At 38.0% G+C, this 23,653-nt stretch overlaps 1 protein-coding gene across 1 annotated transcript in view; it reads left to right on the top strand.

Moving 5' to 3' along the window:
• The window catches only part of Chic1 (cysteine rich hydrophobic domain 1), a 40,502-nt gene that overhangs the window by 1,981 nt on the left and 14,868 nt on the right, over positions 1-23,653 (top strand). The window contains exons 2-3 of the mRNA XM_048417762.3: positions 6,613-6,667; positions 13,549-13,704. Of these exons, the coding sequence (XP_048273719.1) occupies positions 6,613-6,667; positions 13,549-13,704 (211 nt within the window). The remainder of the gene's footprint in view (positions 1-6,612; positions 6,668-13,548; positions 13,705-23,653) is intronic.

Raw genomic sequence — 23,653 nt, 5'->3', positions numbered from 1 at the left:
TGCAGATTATTTTACATGACCAAGCAGAGAAATGGTATTTTATACTGCGATCCATAATTTTATGTTCCACTTACCCTCCTATTATTTTCTAAAATTCAAACAATGCATACATAGCAAGGAAGCATAATTTAAGTTCTCTAAAACTTTCTCGTGGCTCCATTCTACTCGCCACACAGCCAATTTCCTTTCTTCATTTAAAACAGAGCACTGAGATTTGCTGTGTCTAGCCTCTTATACGTATAATTCCCTGCCGACACCCCCTCCCCCGACACACACACACACAGTTTAAAAATTCTGGAATCAATGTAAAGAGATAATGCTAGTCGTGTCTTGGTATTAATTGGAGAAAAGTCTGAAAAGCATAAGCCAGTACTTAAATCCTAGACATAAATATAGTTTGGAAAACTGTTTGGTTTTGTTGTATACATTTTCTTATTTAGGAAGAACATTTGATGCTAAATATCTAACATTTTAGAAAAAGACTGTTTAAAAGGTCTGCTAGAAACCAGGCATGGTGCTTTATGCCTATGATTCCATCAGTTGGAAGACTAAGAAAGAAGAGTACCATGAGTTCAAGGCCAACCTGGGGTCATATAATGAGCTCCAGAGCAACCTGGGCTACAGAGTGAGACCCTGTCTTTAATAAAAATTTTTGGTTGGGATCTGAGACATGAACTATAATAGCAAAACCTTCCATATGTCAAGTGAAGTAAAATCTGTAAAAAGTAATTTTACTCTAATACATCTAAAATGTCAAATTTTGTTTCCATTCTTCTGATGTAGGCATGTGTAGATTGCTCTAAACTCTATTTTATTGGGGGTGGGAGTGTGATGAACTCAAACTAGGGCACTGTGCATCGAGGCAAGTGCTGTGTCACTGAGCTACACAAGCTACATTCTTGGCCCTATACCTATGTGAGTGACTTTGGTTCTTTCTTTCTTTTTTCTTTTTTTCTTCCTCTTTTGGTTTTTTTTTTTTTTTTTTTGAGACAGTGTTTCTCTGTGTAACAACTCTGACTGTCCTGGAACTTGCTTTGTTGACAAAACTGGCCTTGAACTCAGAGATCCATCTGCCTTTGAGAGTACTGAGAGTACTGAGATTAAAGGCATGTGCCGCTGCCACCCAATTGAATGAACCATTTCTTATTCTCTTGTACCCTGACTTTATGCTCTATTCAGTCTTCATCTGTAGAAGATTTTGTTTCAATTGAAAGTTGAAAACTTGAGAGTTGTCACCATCAACTGGACTTTTCTAAAAAGGGGGAATATTTTATAGCTTTTCACCATGAGTAAGAGATACATATTTAAGGTAATAGTTATATTTAACCTGATTCTAACTCAGTATATCTTAAACTCAACATTTTTCCTCTCCAAATGGCTTATATTTCTATTTGCCACATTTCTGGCAGTGACCCCAACATTCTACTTTCCTAGGGTAATATTTGAAATTTTTGAACCATTTTGACTCTTCTCCTTGAATTGCCCTATGTCCGATTTTCCCAGAATTATGTCATCATACATTTGGAAATTCGCTTAGATTTTTCATTTTCTCTATTCCTGTTTGGCAGCACTCTTGTTTGAGTGGCCATCATCTCCTTCTTGAGTTATAGCCATAATCTGCTGCCTCTCCTCATTTCATTGTGCATGCCTGTGCCAAACCAATTTCTTAAAATTCCATTCAGTCGTGCCACTGTCCTGTTGTAAACCTGCACTGGCTCTTTATTAGACCTTCATGCTCCCAACATCAGAATTCAAGGAGTCCCTCTCATGTCTTCTTTTCTGCCATCCATACCCTTTTCTTCTAGTGTCCACCCAAGCAAAGACTTGTACCATAAGGCAGCCCCTGACTCCAATAGTGCTTCGCTTTGACCTCTTTAGAATCTAGAGCCCAGATTGCCCTGTAATATATTCAAACCCCAAACCTTCTGATATTCACATCCTGTTTAGCTGCTATCTAATCTCTCTTCCTTCTCCACATTCCTTAAGAGTACATATATGCACTATATTTACTTCCTCTTATCTGGATTCTGCCACCTTAACTGAAGATTCTGACCTCAGTTGAGATCACCATGATCAGAGACTGGGAGTATAGTTTTGCAATAGAGTGCTTGCTTGGCCTGTATTTTTTTAACAACAGTCATCTTCCTGTCTTGTTTCTTAAATACCAGTGATTTTATGCTTAGCCTTCTACTCTTACTGTCTACATATCTTAGATGGTCTCTTCTTGCTTCTTGTGGTCTCAGTTATCCAGTGTTTCTGTACCAGACTCTGCTTGGACTCTTCCCTGGGCTACTTAACCCTCAAACATGCCTTATTGTTCTCTATTTTCCATCTCAGTTGAGTGTACCTCCTGTTACTCATCACAGCATGCTATTTCTTATCATCAATCTCTGTTCAATCTAGTGCTTCCATCTTAAATGCCAGCATATACCTCCCTTTACCCTAGCTTTCCAAATGTCACCATTTCCTATTAGTCTTCTTTGCTCTTGCTAAATTGGAAGCACACCAGCAAGAACAATCTCTCATTCCCTACGAATCTTCAGTGCCTACCATAATACTTGTTTAAGAAAGTTCAATGAATATTGGCTCGTTTTAGTGATAGTTTATGCCCCTTGTTGTGCAGACTATAATATTACAGACCCTCAATGTGAGTTTGTTCAATCATGCTATGAAGGGGACTTTTTTCTGAGCTTAGATATATATAGCTGTAATATTATCATAATAATCCCAGTGATAAGGTACCACCACTCTCCAACTGATAGTATCACTGTTCCTCTCTAAAACTTTGTTAAGCTAGCTCATGTGTGTAAAAGGACTCCAGTTTACTTGTATCATCTTAATAGTTTTGACCTTTTAGTTATTTTAACAAAATATGAATTTTAATATTAAATTAATTATAATATCATAAGAAACAGAGTGAGCCAGGTGTGATGGTGCATACCTTTAATCCTAGCACTGAGAGGCAAAGACAAGTTTGAGTGTAAGTTAGAGTCCAGCCTGGTCTATGTAGTGAGACCCTGTCTCAAAAAACAAAAAGTATTACTAAATTAACTCCCACAGGTTTAAGATTTTAGAAACAAAATGATGGATGTCACTTGCCAGTGTGAAGTATTTCAAAAATGCTGTATATTTGAGTTATATTTTTTTTCTTCTTTTTTAGGATAAATATTGGGCCACAGTGTATTGAAGTACAGAAAACAAATACATCTGATGAGACCTTTCCCCCCTGTGTTTATAAACATAAGCACACTTCTATTTCTTAAAATGTGTGGGTGTTGTTTGCACTTGCTAGAGTACCTGTATAGAAGGTAGTTGAGATGATTTCTCAATTACTAGTTTTCAAGGAATCTCACTAAAATTATTATATAGAAAATCAAAACTGCTGATTAAATTTATAAACAATACATTTCTACACAAATTTAGAGACACTTCTCAGATTAGAGAATGGCATACCTTTTCTGTTACCTGCTGTTGGGAAATTATAGTGACACATTGTTAGTGTGAGTTTATGGAAGGTAAATATTTGGGCACAGAGAGAGGGGCCTAACTAGTATGAGCAAGGCCCTGGGTTCAATCCCCAGCATTGAAAACAATCAGACGGCTATTTTACAAAGCTTTAAGCCATCATGTAGTCTGGTTTATTTCCAGAAAAAAAGATCTAAGTAGAATCAAAAACAAGCAAGCAAACAAACAAACAAAACCTCTGTTTGTATTATATGGCATGGTTTTTCTTTTTCTTAGTGCAGTAGAGTTTACTACATGTACTTCAGAATCAGTACACTATTATTAAGTACATAGTTTTCTAGCAAAATAGTAGTTCTTGTTAGCAGAATTTGACTGCACTGATTATTTAACCTGAGCACATGAACTTTCATTTTTGCAAGGCTTTTAAATTATTAAAAATAGTAATTTTTACAAGCATGGAAAGTGAGGGATATAGGGAGGCAGGAAGAAACAAGGAAAATGATCCATCCTTCTTTGTCTCCATTTCCTATAGTCCAAAGAATTGTTCCAAGAAATTAAAATGTAGGGGCATTGAAACACTTAAAGAAAATTCAATCATTGATAACCACCAGCTTGGTCAACTTTGAACACATAATAGACTCTATATTTAATAAAGTCAATAAAATGGCTTCTGAGTTCCCAAGTGCCTCTTTGTCTAATGCTGAAGAGTACCACATCTTGGCTAATGCCTATCACTGATGAGTAATGAATAGATGCATTTGTGTAACTTCTATAGAAACATAGCTTCTTTTTGTTTGTTTGGTTTTTGTTTTTTGTTTGTTTTTCAAGCTTGGAGTACATCACCACTACCTGGCTGAGCCATAGTTCTTAACTTCGTAGTTTGCTTATGAAACAGAGGTAAGGTGTTTATTCAGCAGCAGTCATTTAAATATATTTGTAGCTACTAAGTGAAACCCTCAGAATTAAGGTTATTTGAAGTAAGCACTCTTTTTATGTTCTCAGTGTTAAAGAAAGAAAATACGTAAGAAAGAAATCCCTGGTAGGTGAGAACAGGATAACTGCTATTCCTTGTTAGCCAAAATTATGAGAGTAGTGAGTCTGGTTTGCTTTTTGTGGTGGATTCTCACTATATGGTTCAAGGTTGGCCTTGACCTCACTATCCTGCCTCATCCTGGGATTGCAGGCAAATGATACCAGCTTCGTTGTTTTATATTATAGATAAATAGTTGACCCCGAATACTCACAGGTTTTGCATAAATCCAACCATTTGCAGTTCAAAAATACCTGAAAAAAATATCATCTATATTGAACATGTATGGAAATTCCCTTATCATTATTCTGAATAACAATATAGTATAGCAATCATTTGCATGGCAGTTGTATTAGCTATTACTGGGATGCTTTAAAGAATACAAGAGCCAGGTAGTGGTGGCCCATGCCTTTAATCCCAGCATTCAGGAGGCAGAGGCAAGAAGAGCTCTGTGAGTTCGAGGCCAGCCTAGTCTATAGAGCAAGTTGCAGACAAGCTCCAAAGCTACAGAGAAACCCTGTCTTGAAAAACGAAAAGAAAAAAAAAATTACAAGAGGATGTGCATGGGTGACGTGCAAATACTATTCCATTGTAGTATAAGAAACTTGGGGCTGCAGAGGTGGCTCCGCAGTTTAGAGCACTTATTGCTCTTACAAAGGACTGAGATTCAGCTCCCAGTACTCATGTGAACACTCATAAACCATCAGTAACTCCAGTGCGAGGAGATCTGACACCCTTTGCTGACCTCCAGGGATACCAGGCATGCGCATGGTACACATACATACATGCAGGCAAAATATATGCATAATAAAATTAAATAAGTATAAAAATTGTTAATAGAAAGTTAATATAAGGGGCTTAAGTATCTAAAAATTTTGATGTCCAAGGTGAGGCTTAGAACTCATCTTTACAGACACTGAAAGATGTCTATATGTTGCTCATAAAGGAGATTTTTTAAGAAGTAAAAATATATTTCCTTACGATTTTAATATAAATTTTCTATTTTAGAAGTTTCATTTTTGCTCATTAAAAAAGAAAATTAGTAACTATTATTTTTAGTTCTCACTACTTTTTACCTAGATAGGAACTTGACTTTAGGCAAATCATTTAATTGATTTTTTTAAAAAATGTTTCTGAGTGCTAGGATTAAAGGCATGTGCCACCATGAATGTCAGCTTCTCCACCCACAAAATGGGAATGACAATACTTTTAGAGGCCTTTAAGACTTTGAAGTAGCCGTGCAGTGGTGGCACACATCTTTAATCCCAGCACTCAGGAGGCAGAGGCAGGCAAATCTCTGTGAGTTTGAGGCCAGCCTGGTCTACAAGAGCTAGCTCCAGGACAGGCTCCAAAGCCACAGAGAAACCCTGTCTCAAAAAACCAAAAAAAAAAAAAAAAAAAGACCACACACACACACATAATTAAAAACTTAAAATTATGACTGCTAGCTATTTTTAGTCTCATGGGTATAGTTAGGATTCCACTTATATTTTTTATTACTTAAAATAATTTTTAATTTATTTAACTTATTTATTGTATGTGTATTGGTATGAAGGTGTCAGTTTCTCTGAAAATGGAGTTACAGACAGGTGTGAGCTACCATGTGGGTGCTGGTAATTAAACCAGGGTCCTCTGGAAGATCAGTCAGTGCTTTTAACCACTGAGCCATCTCTCCAGCCCACTTAAAACAATTCTTAATTTAAATATATTCTGATCATATTTTCCCCTCCCTCAAGGCTTTCCAGATTCTTTCAGCCTCTCTACTCACCCAAGTTATTTTTCAAAAAACAAAAAGAACCCAATAAAACAACAACTTTTAATTGCTTTTCTTAGATTTCTTTAACTACTAATTTGGACAAATAGTCAAAAATTTATTTTTGTAAGTGTGTAAAGTTTTATTTGGAATATATCTTTTCAATTTAATGTTGTTTTTGGGACATGGATTTTTTTAAATCCATTACTTGGTTTTAACTGGCATATACATCACAAAGTTGTGCTTATTCAGGACATGTTTTTAAATCTGAAGACCAAAGAAAACTGCATGGGTTTATAACCTATTGGGAGAAAGGGTTAAATATGCTGAAGAGAATAGATTATGTTTTGTTTTTGTTTTTAAGGTTTGGATTAAGCAACAAATTTGATACGGAATTTCCCTCAGTTCTGACAGGGAAGGTAAGTGAGTTTGCTTTGAAATTTTCCGATTCTAATGCACTGTGTTATGGTTTATTCAATGTTATGACAAATGCTTTGACTCACTGGTAATGAAGCCAAATAACAGGAGGCCTCCCTACTTGGAAGCTGTGTTCACAGTGACTAAATGGTGTTACCATGACGACCAGCCTCTGGCCAGCTATTTTGTCTGTTGTTTCTTAATGTCAGCCATTGTTTATTTACCTGTTCAGCTTTTCTAATGTCGCCTTTTTTGCCCAGCACAGGTAGCTGTAATTATTTTCATTTAGATCTATAATTTACAATATTTCTCATTACCAGAATTATCTTTGTAACTGAGTCACTATTATTTTTAAAGTGTTGTGTGGCATGCATCATTTATTACAAATAAAAAGCATCACATTTTTGGCTAGATTTTTTTTTCCTTTTAGACTGAGTTTCCAAAATTGGATTCACAGCAATAAATAACTACCTTTCTATTTGCGGGTTTCTCTATATTCAATTGCATTCTTGCTCAAAATTCAGACTTCCCAGGATTCAAACCTATCAGTATGGATTAATGGACAACATGATGATTATTAATAATATTGTATTATATACTGAAAATTTGCCAAATGAACAGATTTCAGGTTCTCTAAAAGAAATGATAAATAAGTATGTAAGGAGATATGTTAACTTGCTTGACTAGTAATTATTTCACTATATATATGTATATTAAAATGTCATGTTGAGCTGCTTGGTAGCACAGATCTGTAAACACAGCACTAGCATTCAAGAGGGTCATGAATTACAGGCTAGTTCGAGCTTATGTCAAAAAAGCCACCACCACTAACAACAGCAACAAACCCACCAGCATATTGTACACTTGAAATATTGCCTTTTTTGCTTTGTTTTGCTTTTTGTTTTGGGTTTTTTTTTTCTTGGTTTTTTCGAGACAGGGTTTCTCCATGTAGCTTTGGAGACTGGCCTGGAACTCGCTCTGTAGACCAGACTAGGCTCTAACTCACAGAGGAGATACGTCTGCCTCTGCCTCTGCCTCCCGAGTGCATGCACCACAGCCTGGATGAAATATTACCTTTTTAAAAAGTACTGTATTTGGGAAAGTTCTCTTACAGCAATGGTAACTTTCAGTTTGGGGTGATGGCTCAGTGAGCAAAAAGTCCTTGCTCTGCAAACATGAGAACCCAAGTTCAGATCCCCAGTACCCACATAAAAGCAGGTACAATGAGGGATATTCCCTGGCCATTTAGTTTAGAAGAAATGATGAGTTCCAGGTTCAGTGGGAGATCCTGTCTCAAAATAAGGTGGAGAGTGAGAGAGCTTTAGAGCTTTAGAGACAACTCACGTCCATCTCTGGCATCTACACTTGCACAGGCGAGTGCACGCACACACACGCACGCACGCATACACTGAGAGAGAGGCATAGAGAGATGGAGGGATTGAGAGGGGTAGGGGAGGAAGGAAAAATCTCTTTGGTATAAATGTTTGGCTTTGGTCTCTAGTATGTTCTACCTCCCACTCCTAATCATTCAGAATACTTCACCAAGTGCAGCAGCAGCCGCTTAAACTTAGGTATGTTTTATAAACATTTTCTCCAAATGTGTATAATTAAACATGGAAATATCTCCTGAATAATAACATTGGTATAAACATGGTACCTTTGATATTAAAATTAAACATGTAAATTCAAACATCTCCAATAGAAAATTTCTTTACATTTCCCTGAAGGCTACTGTATGTGTTGTCTGGGAAATTACATCCAGCTTTAATACTAGCTTAATTTGCTGGGCAGTGGCGCACACCTGTAATTCAAGCACTCGGGAGGCAGAAACAGGCAGACCTCTATGAGTTCGAACCCGGCCTGGTCTACATAACAAATTCCTAACCAGCCAGGGATACATAATGAAACCCTGTCTCCAAAAACAAAAAAATACTAGCTGAATTTTTTTCTACATGGTTAAAATTAGAGACCTAGAAATTTCTAGAAAACTGTCAGTAAATATAGCTCCCAGGCATAAGCATTATCCATTTTTTAAATTAGCCAGTTTTATGTGCTGAAGTAATCTTTAGAATATCTTTTCACGCCTCTTCATTCCTTTCCAAACTTTTTGGAACTAAAAATTCCATTGACCCATAAGATACTAAGATTTTTTAAGTTGGAGTTGTAAGAATGGTAAGCTGCTTTTGGGATCCATTCATACAGCCTAGATAATCTGGAGGGAACTGTTCTTGAAAACATCCATTCTTTTTTTTCCAATCTCTCTTTCTCTTTTTTAGAAACAGGATTTTGTTATGTATCTCAAGCTGCCTGGAATTCATTATATAACCCAAGCTGATCTGAAGCTTGTAGCAATCCTCCTGCCTCAGCCCTCTGATGTTATGATTACAAGCATGAGTCACCATGCCTGGCTAAAATAGCTATTCTTTTCAAGTGACTATTCTTATAGTACACATCATACTGATACGTGGCTGTATGTTCAACTCTGTGTTATTTGTATTGCTCACACTTTTGCATGTGTACATGGCTGTACATTGGGTAATGCAGAAATGTTAGTGCAATGTTTTCTTAATGTGTGTTTGACAATTAGAAAAGCACTAAAAGTAATTCGGAAAGTCTGACGTTAGTTTCTTTGTTTGTTTGCTGTGGATCAAGCCCAGGACCTTGCTCACACTAAGCATGCATGCTACCACTGAGCTTCATCTCTAGTTCCTGGAGGTCTGATTTTTAAAGTTACATGTTTATGACATAAATACAAGTTTTATTTTCTTAATGAGATTTTTTTTCTCCAGTAGGAACTATTTTACTTGTATGGATTACTGTGGATTATTAAACTATTTCGTTAATAAGTAGGGGAAGGACTAATAGAAATATGAAAAACTAAATTAAAAGGTCTTAATTCCCTACTTACTACTCCTTGTATAGAGTCTTAAAATGGGTAAGTGTAATACCTGGCAGAAAAGAATTACCCTTTAGAAAAATCAGGCTTTTGGCATGAGAGAGATATTCCAAGTAGCTGGCTTGAGGTCAACAAAATTGCAGTGAATTAGGAAAATCTAAAAGGCCATTTTGTAAATTCCACAGCTCAGTATTAACTTTTTGCTTCTTTTGTGCTAATTCATGTAAGTGCAGAAAAGATTGTTTTGCCATTTCACTAAAGGTAAGTTCTCCTGTCATGATAGGACAAGTCATGTAGGTATGTATGTATATACACACAGAGATTCTGGTGAGAGCTTCCGGTTCTCAGCTTGAGAGGAGTGAAGGGCATTATGGGGAGAACGCTGTGCAGTGTTGGGAATGGTGAGCCATAAAAATTGCCCTTTTCTATTGTGGTCCAGTATGACAAGCAATTGCTATGCTTGTGGGCCTCACAATGAGGGAGGCGAATCAGTCCTGCTGGGCTTTGCTTGGATTTTCTTCTGAGTCTCCTGCATCCTGCTATAAAATATTATGACCCTTTTCTCCACCTTCATGATGTTGTTTTCTTTTTTCTCTCCAAGAGAGTCAAAAGGAATGACATGTTTCTTTACAGCCTACTGTCCAGTTAGAAAGTCAGAGGCTCCCAGCCGACATTCAATACTATAAATAGTTGTATACAAGCGAATGAGTCAAATGGTACTAACTCGGAATCTGCAGTTAACTGAACATTTCTCTCCTTGTTCAAAGCTAAGAGTTAGTGAATTCTCATTCCCTAGCTCTGCTTTAGGACTTGTACTGTTACTCAAAAACAGCTTCAACCCCCCCAAAGCCAATCCTGGCATCTTTTTAAAGTCAGAATGTAGATTGTAGTTTGTTTGAGATCCTAGCATTTTTTTCTTTTCAATAGATTTGTTTTATGACCCAAAATTTGATTTCTTATCTTTAGCAAGTTGAACATTTGAGTTTTAATGTGTCTATAGTAAGAGAGTATCCTTTTGGAGAGGGTTTGGGAGAAGGAAAATTGCCGAATTTAAGGAGTGTTGCTTGCATTTTCAGAAACAAGTACTAATAGACAGCTTCCTAACAAACTGTGCACACTGTGGCGTATAACTGATTTCATTTCCATGCTTCAGATTGAAAGCCAGCTTTCCCTTCCCTCAGCCTTCTACCACTGTTCTTCCCTGATAGAAAGAAACCTCTTTTCTAAGAGGGAGAGAAAGAAAGAGAGAGGGGGGATGGAAGGAATAAAGGTAAGATAGTAGGGAAAAGCTGTTCTCTAAGCCCTTCTAGGCAGTGAGGTAAGGGGTTGTGTTTTTCAGAAAATGTACAGTTGTCAGACCAGTAGCATTTAAATGCTTAAAGAACACAAATTAAGACTCCTCTTTTGCCTGTAGTCTCACCATGAAATATGGACAATAGCTCCATTTACTGAGTACATAATATATGCTAGGTATTGTGTTAAGTATTTTATAGCTGTTACCTCAATTATTCTTAGTTTTTCTTACAGAAGGAAAAATAATTGCAGTCTGTGCATAGGAGGAAGTAATGTTACACAGTTATAAGAGAGTAAGAATAAATGCCTAGCGGAGTGAAGGACTCTGGCCCCTCGTGGGATTCTGTGTGTCCCTTGCTTAGCTCAGATGGAAGGTGAAGGTGAAAACTCCTCTCAGATGGAAACTGTTTTTTTTTTAACTGATACCTGGTTATTGGGTGGTTGCCTGCGCTGTTTTGGACAGATAAATGTTTAGATAGTAACTAGTAACATCAAAGGACCACAGGTGGAGCAAGTGGTAGAGCATCTGCTTGGTGTGGGCAGCCCTCGGGTTCCCTCCCTGCTTCTGAGAAGAAGGGAGAGGAAAGAAGCAAATGGGAGGAATAGCTCTGAAAAAATTCTAAAGCTGAAGAGCATTGAAGTTTCCTTCAAAACGTGGCAGATTATCCTTTTATATCTAATCGAAGGTATAACAAATGGTGGGCTTGCTGACCAATCCCTTTGTCTTCAGAGAAGTCAGGCAACAGCTTTGCTTTCTCTATGTCTGAGGCATGATTTATAAGCTTTCTTTTTCAAAGTACTGCAGCCAAGAAATTCTTTCTATGGTGAAACTTTCATTTCCGGTGACTCAGCAGGTAAGAGCACTGGCTGCTCTTCCAGAGCTCCTGCGTTCAATCCCCAGCAACCACATGGTGGCTCACAACCATCCATAATGAGATGTTTCCCTCTTCTAGCATTCAAGCATACATGCAGACAGAGCACTCACAAAATACATAAATAAATATATTAAAAAGATAAAGCAAAGACTATCATTTTACCTTGTACATGAGGAACCAGGATTCAGAAAAATTAAATGATTTTGTCTGTGATTTTCTAAGGCACAGCAAGAACTGGAAGCCAAGTCTCCTGATTTGGCTTATTAATGTTTTTTATTTCCATTATAAAGTATAATTCTGTGAATTTATTTCCATATTTGCCCTGCAGAAATGTCAGTTCATTGGGATTCTTGGTGCACAGTAGCTGTGACTGTGTTGTTTTTAACAGGGTAGATGGACAATGAAGTCCATTTTTCCCATGTAAACAAAGTATTAAGCCCTACAATTTCAAAACTGGCCATTGTTAGCAAAAATAGCCATTTCATGGACTGAGTAATTGACTTATGAGTGACACAAACAGTTCTAATAGAGTTTATCTACTCAATGTTTTAATTGTAATGGTGCTGAATTGGACCTTTATAGCGTCTATCACTATGTATGTTCATGTGGAGTCTAAAACAACCCTGCCAAAAAAGTTTAAAATATGACAAAGCGACTTGTCTAGTGCAGCCTTTTATGTGGAAGAGTGAAGTTTTTAGGTTTGTGATGTTACACATTTCATTTTACAGCAATTTATTTTTCTACCAACATCATAAGTTTTGCTTTCACAACAAGATGCTGAACTCTTCCCCCTTGAATTTACTGTCTACCGACAATCTGAGTAATGCAGCATCATCATCTTGGGGATACAGAAACATGATTTCACCGAAAACAGACTATTTTTAGTGTGCCTTTGACTCATGAAACTTGCAAGAGGAAATTTTGATGTAAATCTTAACTACATGGGTCATGCTCATGCCTTTGAATTGACTCTGTCATTGTTTACAGAGAAGCACAGGCAACTGCTTGCAGGAACAGAGGGACTAACTGTAACTAGAAATACTAAATTTGTGGAAAGACTCTTCAACCTTCAAAACTCAGAGTGGTTGTGAATCTAATATGTGCTTAATACTAACAGACTGTTTTAAACATAATTACCAGATATTATCTCTTGTTAATGTATTTCCCTGCAATCAGCAGCAAATTTAACTATTATAATTGCAGATTTGCCAGAAAGAAAATGTGGTAAGAGTTTATTTCAAACTAATTCAGGACTAGACGGAGGTGCATGCCTTTAATCCCAGCACTGGGGGGAGGCAGAGGCAGGTGGATCTCTGTGAGTTCAAGGACAGCCTGGCCCACAGAGTGAGTTCTAGGACAGCTAGAGCTGCTATACAAAGAAACCCTCTCTCTCAAAAAAAAAAAAATCAAAGTAATTCAGGATTATTATCAATGCCTAATTTTCATTCTATCTCCTTTGGTCAGTAGTTTGGTTTTTGTTCTTGTCTTAATGCTTCTAACCATAACTCAGCTTTCAGTCAGGGTGCCTGAAGACTGAACACCATTGTCTTAACAAGAATGTTTGATGGGTTTCCCTTATTATCAGTCGTGTTGCTTTTAGGGGATTATGACTATTTCAGAGCATTGCAGATATTACATGAAGTTCTTCAAGCATGAAATTATATTGCTTCACTCCCTGATGTCTTCCAAGAGTATATGATACAGATTTATGGCGAGGATATATTGAGACATTAAAGTATTTCTGATAAGACATTTTATTTAGAATTGAGGGTAGTGAGAAGCTGTCCACAAACTCATAAAGTTAGTCCCCGTGTTTTAGGTGGCTCCAGAAGAATTCAAGACCAGCATTGGCCGTGTGAACTCATGTCTGAAAAAGGCTCTCCCAGTCAATGTGAAATGGCTGCTGTGTGGATGTCTCTGCTGCTGCTGCACCCTGGGGTGCAGCCTGTGGCCTGTTATTTGTCTCAACAAGAGAGTGAGTATAACCAGCCTATTGTATAACAATAAAAAGAGCTGCCGTTTAGTGGGCACTTACTATGTGTTAGAACTGTTTCAATTTACTTTACATGATTTATTAAATTCCCATAACAATGCTGTCCTTATATTAAAGCTCAAGAAACTCCAGGAAGGGAGTATAAGCCACTTGTTCAGCCTTTATCAATACTTTATCACTTAGTATGAGCTTCCACTAATTGAAATAAATGCAGTCTAATTAAATATACTCAAGTAAATGTGTATGAATTACTTTTTTTAAAAAAGAAAACCCAAAGAAATTACTTAAATAATCTGAGCTATGGTACCAGGAGAGCATCTTTGGTTTTTTGAAGCCAAACAAAAGAACCAGCAATCCCCAAAGGTTGAAAAAGCCCTTAGCTTTGAACATGTCACAGTAAAATTCCAAAATAACCTTTCTAGTTGTGTCCTGAATTTAGGATACTGCCTTAATTTTGTCTTCTTTAAAATTATATTTAATGGGGCTGAAGAGATGGCTCAGTGGTTAAAAGCACTGACTGTTCTTCCAGAGAACTTGGGTTCAATTCCCAGCTCACAACTGTCAGTTCCAGGGGACCCAACACCCATGACAAAACACCAATGCATATAAAATAAAAATAAATTTAAAATTTTTATATATTTAAAGATATAATTTTTAAATTTATTTTTATTTCAGGAATGTTTTCCTCAGTGGGGAAGACCTCTTTGAAAAATCTGATTAATGGGCAGGGAATATAGCTCAATGGTAGAGTGCTTAATCTATCGGATGTGAGGCCCTAAGTTCAGTTCCCAGACATGGAAAAAATGTGGTTAAAGGCCCTGGAGAAATGGTAAGAGCAAGAGTGAGGACCTGCGTTTAAATCTAGTACTCCTGTCAAAAGCCAGGCGTGGGTGGAGGCAGAAGGCTCCTTGGGGCTTGCTGGCCATCAGCCTACCTCTGGGTTAAACAAGAGGCTCTGTCTGAAGGAAATGGAAGGAGATAGAGCAGGCCATCCTCCTCGGGCCTCCACAAGTTCACACAGGCACGTGCCTGTACATATGCACCCTATGTCTGTACACACACACAAATTCAATTATGATTAAACCCAAACACTCATTTTACCTAAAGTTCTTTCCCTCATGTCTACTGATGTTTGTTTAAACTTGTAAATCACAATTGGTCCACTAAATCAGATATGGTATTATAAGTTGAAAATATTTCAAGAAATACTCATTTTATCTTATTTTCTCTTAAACTCTTTCATGGTTGCTTCAAAAAGACAAATAATAAAATGCTGTAAACTTTGACTTTTTCCCTTAACCTCGAACCTTGTGCATGGTAAGTAGGTGTTCTACCACTGAGTCAAAGCCCCAACCCTTTTTTTTATTTTGAAACATGGTCACATTAAGTTACCCAGGCTAATTTTTTGTTTTGAGACAGGATCTCAGTGTGTAGTCCTGGCTAACCTGAAACTCACTATGTAGTCCAGACTGATCCTGAACTCATGGAGATCTGTCTACATCTGCCTTTGCCTCCTGAGTGCTGGGACTAATGATTCACACTACCACACACCTGACCAGGGCTGATCTTAAACTCCTTCTGTAGCCCAGGCAGCTCTTGAGCTCCTGATCTTTCTGCTTCAGCCTCCTTAGCATTATAGGCGTGCGTCACCAAATCAAGCTCCCCTATGAGTTTTGGAATGAAAAAGTTAAACAGTTTACTGATTCCCTGATGGCTATTGAAACCACCAGTAGATCAGAGCTTTGCTTTAAGTAAATACAGTTTAATTTGTTTGTCAAAGCAAGTGTAGTATTTTCAACTGACTGTCTATAAGTTTAAAAAAGCTGAGAGCAAAAATTTTTTAATTGTATTTTTTAGAAGTTACAATCAATAACTTCTACCCCATTGTTTTAAAGTCTCAGTGTGGATTAATCCAAAGATTTCCTATCGCATAAATATAGCCAGTCTTAATTACTAGAAACAAGGTATTTGGTTTTAATGTTATCAAGAATGTTTTCCTCTGTGATTTATTTATGCTTTTGTTCATCTCAATACCTGTGCTGGAGGGCATGAAACAAACATTTTTTTTCCAACCGTGTGTTTCTGCTATGAGTATTTCTAGGAGAATATTCAATAAAAGCTGAGATGAAGCTGATTCCCTGATAATCCTTCTTTCTGCCATTGCTTTGGTTAACTAAGAGTTTACCCTGCGGCCAGTAAAATGGCTCAGCTAATAAAGGTGATTGGTGCCAAGCCTGAGAACCCGAGTTTAATCTCTAGACCCACATGATAAAAGAGAGAACCAACTCCCACATGTCTCTGACTTTCACATGCATGCATACACACACACACACACACACACAAAATCTTACAATTTAAAAAAATGATAATTTATGGGACTTAAGACATGGTTCAGTGTTTAGAAGACTTTACTATTCTTCCAGATGATCCAAGTTCACGTTTCAGACCCACATCAAGTGACTTGTAACCACTTACAATTCCAGCTCCAAGGGAAGTTTTATTCTGGCCTACACAGGCACCCTTGCAAATGTGGCATATACATACACACACACATTTTTAAAAAGACAAAATAAGTCTTTAGAAATGACAGTTTAGACTGGAGATAAAGTAGACTGCTTCCTCTGCATGCACAAAGCCCACCAGCACCACATAAACCAGGCATGGTAGCACACGTCTTATCCAGCATTTGCGGTGAAAACAGTAGGAACAAGGTTCAAGGCTATCCTTGGCTATATAGTGCGTTTGAGGCCTATCTGGGCTATATGAGACCCTGTCTAAAGATTCTTTAGTGTAGATTTGTAAACCATTACCCCAAGAGCCAAACCATTCCTCCATATTCTTGAACATTTAGCAAAATTATCAGCATTTAAAAATTAGAATACTAGACTGGGAGGTAGTGGCACACACCTCAGGAGGCAGAGGCAGGTGGATCTCTGAGTTTGAGGCCAGTCTGGTCTGCAGAGTAAGTTCCAGGACAACCAGGGCTTTTACACAAAGAAATCCTGTCTCAAAAAAAAAATTAAAATACTGAAATCAGAGATATGGATCAGTGAGACAGCTCTTGCTAGAGTTTGTGAAGTCCTGGATTCTACGCCTGGCACCTTGTTCATTAATTTTTAAAAGAAAATTTGTGCTATCCAGCCAGCTTCTAAAAGCCGGAGATCTGAGAAGACTGGACATTAGTGAGAGTTAACTGTAGCCACAAAGGTAGGTCCAATGAGTTTCGACTTATCCCCTCTTACACGTAGGTATGGTGTGGGTCCAGTCAATTTCAACTCCCCCCCTTACATGTAGGTATGTGGGTCCAGTCAGCTTTGACTTACCCCCTCTTACACAAACCATGGAAGCAGCTATGGTTTCATGTTCAGCTTTGAGACTTGGTCATATCACCACCCTTACTTGTGAAATTACTTTAAACCTTTCCCCTTTTTTACTCTGAGCCTTGATAAAGTGAGAGGGCTATTTCAAAGGGAGGGCCTATCCTCATAAAACAAATACAATGTTTTATGAGGTAGAACTCGCAATTACCATCATACTTGATTCCGTGTTTGTAGGGATTTTTTTTAAGTATTTAAAAAAAGAGAGAATAAAACAAAGGACGCACCCATACATCATGCCATATAGAAAAGGAATCAGGCTTTGTTGCAAAAGACAAATAGTTCTATCTGCAAGTTGTATTTAAGCATTTTACTTGTGTCTTTCACAGAGTACATGTGTGCTCTTATGCAAAGAAGACATGAAGCTATTCTGTACAGTGCTAAAACTTAGATGTACCCTGCCTTTGAACCTTTAGGGGGTGCTTTTTGTTTATTGGGAGCATGTCACCAATCCCAGGCTGGCCTTGAACTTCTGATACTGTGTCTGCCTCCTGAACGCTAAGATTATAGGCTACTATAATATACTATTATATAAACTAGGCCTGTATAGTGCTGGGAGTGGAACCAAGGGGTTTAAGTCCACGCCAGACAAGCACTATACCAAGTTATATCCGTAGCTCAAGCCACTACCTTTATCTTCTGCTGAACATGAATCATTTGCATATAGCCACATATAAGAAAATAATTGTGTGGGTTTTTTTGTGTTTTTCCGTTTTGTTTTGTTTTGCTTTTTTGAGACAGGGTTTCTCTGTGTAACCCTGGCTGTCCTGGAACTCATTCTGTAGACCAGGCTGATCTCGAACAGAGGCAGCAGCAGGCGGATCTCTGTGAGTTTGAGGCCAGCCTGGTCTACAGAGTGAGTTCCAGGACAGGCTACAAAGCTACAGAGAAACCCGGTCTCACACCCCCCCCCCCAAAAAAGAAGACAATAAACCATATGGCTAGAGAGATGGCTCAGTGGTTAAGAGTACACTGGCTGCTCTTCCAGAGGTCCTGAGTTCAATTCCCAGCAACCACATGGTGGCTCACAGCCATCTGTAATGAGATTGGGTGCCCTCTTCTGTTGTGCAGGGATACCTGCAGACAGAACGCTGTATAAATAAATAAATAAATAAATCTTTTTTAAAGAGATGAATCCTTTAGTTTTAGTATATTTATAAATAGTGCTTGTGTAACCATGCTACACACTCTAACTTTAGAACATTTCCTTCACCTTTAAAAGCAACGCTTGGGACCATTTGTAGTGACTTCATATTTCTCCTCAGCCCCTTTCCCAATCCCAAGCAAGTGCAACCTACTTTGACTCTTACATTTCCTTTATATTACTTTACATTTTTTATATTTATATTTTCATAAATATATATATTTTTTAAGACAGGGTTTCTCTGTAGCTTTGGAGCCTGACTGGAACTAGCTGTTGTAGACCAGGCTGACTTTGAACTCATAGAGATCTGCCTGCCTCTGCCTCTGGAGTGCTGGGATTAAAGGCATGCTATAAAATATTTATAGTATAAATTTTATATTGTATTTTTATATTATATATTTATATTTGCAGTTTATAAATGTATATTTCCTTTATATTCCTATATATTATTTCATGGCTGCCTTTGAAAGCAAGAAAAGATAATGGCTTTTATTGGGTAGAAACACATACAAAAATTGCCTGTGAAGCCACTTTCAAGTGTATAATTCAGTGGGCATTAAAACCATTAATGCTGTCACACAGCCATCCCCATTGTGTAATTCCAGCCCTCCATCATCCCACAGGAAAACCCCATTCTCCATCACCTCTGCAAGTTAAGAAGCGTTCCCTCCTCTTTATCTTTCAGAAGAGTTTTAAAAGGATTAATATTAATTCTTTAATATTCTTTGGAGAATGTACTAGGAAAGCCTGGGATTTACTATGTTGGCAAGGGTTTGATTTGCATGTACTCTATTGACTTGGCTTAGTCAGATTTACTGAGGCTTATTCTTTTTTTAATTTTTTTTTTTTTTTTGCATCTCAACCAGAGTTTCCTCTCTCCTATCCTTCCAGTTCCTCACCAGATTCTGTATTTCTATTTGAGTCAATTCTAGGAATTCCTTCCCTTTGTCTAGGCTCTCTAGTGCATCTATCTGCATAGCGGTCTTTGCACGTGCTGCAGCTCTGCATTCCTGAAAGGTCAATTGCAAAGTTTCTGGCTTAGTCCATTGAGTCTTCTCTTGCAGCTAGATGTTTGGTATATTTGTCAGTATTTTCAAAAGGAGACCTTTTGGTGTTACTGTTCTGTTCCTACTCTCTGTCTTTCTTCTGCTGCCTTTGGATTTAATTTGCTTCCTTTACTAATGCCTTAAGGTGTGAACTAGGTTATTGGTTTGAGGCCAGCCTTCTCTCTTCCCACAGCTGTGTATAGTTCCTTTTCCTTCTAAGCATTGCTTAAGTTGCAGCCTCTAAGTTTAGCCTGAAGTAGTTTGTTTTCACTATTTTCTAGGTTGCTTGTGGGTTCTTTGGGCCATTCATTGTTTCGGGATATGGTGTTTGATTTCTTCCTTTCTAAATCTCTTTGTTGAGCTGCATAGTTGTGTTTTGTCCATTATTGAAAGTAAGATATCAAATTGTTGTGGAATTACCTAATTCTCACCTTAGTGTAGTCAATTTTTAAAAAGATTTATTTATTTATTATGTATACAACATTCCTTCCATGTATGCCTGCATGTCAGAAGAGGGCACCAGATCTCATTATAGATGGCTGTGAGCCACCATGTGGTTGCTGGGAATTGAACTCAGGACCTCTGGAAGAGCAGTCAGTGTTCTTAACCTCTGAGCCATCTCTCCAGTCCAGTATAGTCAATTTTTAATCATAGGTTTTAGTTTGTTCATTGCATGTATGTTCATAATAGTTAGGTCTTCTAGATAGATTTCTCCTCTGATTTATCAGCTTATATTATTACTGACTGAACGTTTATGTCTTCAGAAAATTCATTATGTCTAAGTCCTAACCCTGAAGGGGAGAGTCTTTATGAGATTATTTCCCTTATATGAAAAGACCAAAGAGGTCTCTCTTCCCATCCTCCATTCACTTTGCCTCTCCATCACCAGCTCTGTCTTTCCTTGTGATGTGAAGAGACATATATAGCAAGCTCTCAACACTCTGGCAAGAAGCCCCTCACCAGAGCTCATCCATGCTGGCTTCTTGATCACAGATTTTAAACCTCCACAACTGTGAGATATAAATTTCTAGGATTTTTCCCCTATTATTGAAAATAGATAAAGTTGCCGGACGGTGGTGATGCACACCTTTAATCCCAGCAAGCGGGAGGTAGGTGGATCTCTGTGAGTTCGATGCCAGTGTGGTCTACAAAATGAGTTCCAGGACAGCCAGGGCTACACAGAGAAACCCTGTCTTGAAAAAAAGGAAAGGAAAGGAAAGGAAAGGAAAGGAAAGGAAAGGAAAGGAAAGGAAAGGAAAGGAAAGGAAAGGAAAGGGAAAGGGAAAGGGAAAGGGAAAGGGAAAAAGGGAAAGGGAAAAAGGGAAAGGGAAAAAGGGAAAGGGAAAGGGAAAAGGGAAGGAAGGAAGGAAGGAAGGAAGGAAGGAAGGAAGGAAGGAAGGAAAATAAATAATGTATTCTTTTCCCACATACTATACTTTGATTATGATTAATTTGTTGATGCCTTGGTAACAACAAAGTACCACAGGCTAGGTGGCTTAAACAACTGTTCTAGATGTTAGGAGCCCAAGATGGAGATGTCTTCAACATCTGTGCATGATGGAGCACACCTTTAATCTCAGCATTTGGGAGGCTGAAGCAGGCATATTTCTGTGAATTCAAGGCCTGCATAGAGTTTCATGGCCAACCAGGGCTACGTAGTAAATGAGACCCTATCCCTCAATCAAAAAAAAAATGGCTCCAAGAAGATTGTTTTTCTGAGTCTTTGGGGCAGTTAATTACGGTCTTGTCCCTGTATAATTCACCTGTCTCTCTGTGCATGTCTGATTCTTTTGTTGTTGGTGGTTGGTTGGTTTCAAGACAGGGTTGGCTGTGCCATCCTGGAACTCACTCTGTAGACCAGGCTGGCCTCAAACTCACAAGAGATCTGCCTGCCACTGCCTCCTGAGTGTTGGGATTAAAGGTGTGCACTACCACTGCCCAGTTTGCAGGTCTGATCCTTAATATCCTCTTCCTATAAGAATTCCAATCATAACCAGGCATGGTGCCTCATGCCCGTAATCTCAGCACTCAGGAAGTAGAAGCAGGAGGATCAGGAATTCAAGGCCAGCCTCAGCTACCTAGCAAGTTTGATGCTAACCTGATATCGTGTTTCAAACAACAATAAAAAGGCAAACCAATCATTATCTCATTATATTATACCATACCAATAAGACCTCATTTGACATGAACTACCCCCTTCAATTCCCTATCTCCAAATGCAATCACTTTCCAAGATACCAGGAGTTGAGACCTTAACATGAATTTTAAGAGAACAGAATTCAGCTCATAAAACAGATATCTTTTTTTTTTTTATTTTGCTATTTGATTTTTACCTGTCATACCTCTATTGTCCCTCAGTTCCTCTGTTACCTCTAGTGGTGGTTTGAATGGTAATACCGTCCATAAGTTCAGATGTTTGAATAATTTGATCCCAGTTGGTGGCACTGTTTGGATAAATTTAGGAGGTATGGCCTTGTTGAAGGAAGTATACTATTGGGGGTGGGTTTTGAGGTTTCATTCCCAGTTCTCTTCTCTGTGCTTATGGTTCAAGATGTCAGCCCTTGGGGGGAGGGGGAGGGAAATGGGAGGTAGGGAGGAGGCAGAAATTTTTTAATAATAAAAAAATTTTAAAAAAAAGATGTCAGCCCTCAGCTTCCTGCTCCTGCCACCATGCCTTCCCTTTGCCATCACAGAGTCTAGCCTTCCGGAACTGTAATCCCAAATAAAATCTTTTTTAATTTGCCTTGGTCATGGTGTTTTATTGCAGCAGTAGAGAAGTAACTAATACAGCTCCTTGTCTTATATATAAATGAGTTTTGTAGTGAAATATTGTTGGGTTTATCTTTCATGTTCTATGATAAAAGGCAGCTTAAGGAAGGGAGGATTTATTTTGACTCATGATTTCAAGGAGAATAGCTCATCAAGTCAGGGATGACATGGTATTGCAGCTCTGTCCATTTGCAGCTCATTCACATCATGGTTGATCACAAAGCAGAGAACTCAGGTCAGAAGCACAGCCAGCCTAGAACCTTCAAAGACCTACCTCAGTGACCCACCTCTACAAGCCATGTCTCTTTCCCCAAAGGTTCTACAATTTCTGAACACAGCACCACTAGCTGGAGATCGAAGGTTCAAACATATGAGCCTGCAAGGTCATTTCACATTTAACAACCATGTTTTTTCTCAATTCTTTTTATGTATATTTTTTGATTTTTTTTTATTAGTTCCAATTCCAACTTCCTTGGTTTTTCAAAACAGGGTTTCTCTGTGTAGCCTTGGCCATTGTGGAACTCGCTCTGTAGCCCGTGGCCTCAAACTTGGCAGAGATCTGTCTGCCTCTGTCTCCCAAATGCTGGGATTAAAAGAGTCTGCCACCATGCCCAGCTGTAATCCCAACCTTATAACACACAGACTCTACTCCTATGTATGCCTCACCTCTGCCTTTATGTTATCCCAGGTTACATCTTGAGTATTATGTGCCCATTAATACAGATATATAATTTTCATTTTATGATTCATCTTCTAAATCAAAAGAGATGTTACCAGCCATATTGCAATAGAACTGGGTTTTTTTATATGTAATATATACTTGGTATTTTATCGGTGGTGCCCTTTCATTTCAACTTAAAGGACTCTCTTTAGAGTCTCTTATAGGCAGCTCACATGACAGTGAATTTTCTCACCCCTTGTTTTTCTGGATTTTTTTAAAATTTTTCTCTTGCTAGTGAAAGGATAATTTTTTTAGACACGGAATTTTTGGTTGATAATTTTTCTTTCAACACTTAAATGTGTCACCCCACTGCCTCTGAGCTTCCTGGCCTCTGATGTGAAATGAGTTCTTTATCTCCTTGAGGCTCCCTTGATACAAGATTCTCTTCTCCAGCTGCTTTCAAGTTTATGTGTTGACTTTTAATAGTTTCATTACACGCTGTCTTGGTATGGCTCACTTTGAATTTATCTTACTTCAAATTCATTTGGCTTCTTAAGAGTTCTCTGTTTTTTCTCAGCAAATTCAAATTAATGTCCACTGTCACTTGGTTTCATCTTTAAAAACTTCCTTACTAGGACTGAAGATATGGCTCAGTAGTTATGAAAATTTGCTTCTCTTGTAGAGGACATTTATTTTTTAGATTTATTTCATTTTTAATTATGTACAGGGGCAATTAATATCCACATGAATACAGATACCCACACAGCCCAGAGGCAGCAGATTCCCCTAGAGCTAGTTATAGGCAGTTCTGAGCTCCCTGATATGGGTGCTGGGAATCAAAATCAGGTCCTATAGAAAAGCAGCAAGCACTCTTAACCACCGAGTTGAGAGTTAGCATATTTATTATATATAGTTAGATTTATTATATATATAT

The sequence above is a fragment of the Myodes glareolus genome, chromosome X (genome assembly GCF_982192425.1).
Source record: "Myodes glareolus chromosome X, mMyoGla1.1, whole genome shotgun sequence".
Taxonomy (NCBI): Eukaryota; Metazoa; Chordata; class Mammalia; order Rodentia; family Cricetidae; genus Myodes; species Myodes glareolus.
This window is presented reverse-complemented; position numbering and strand designations above follow the sequence as displayed.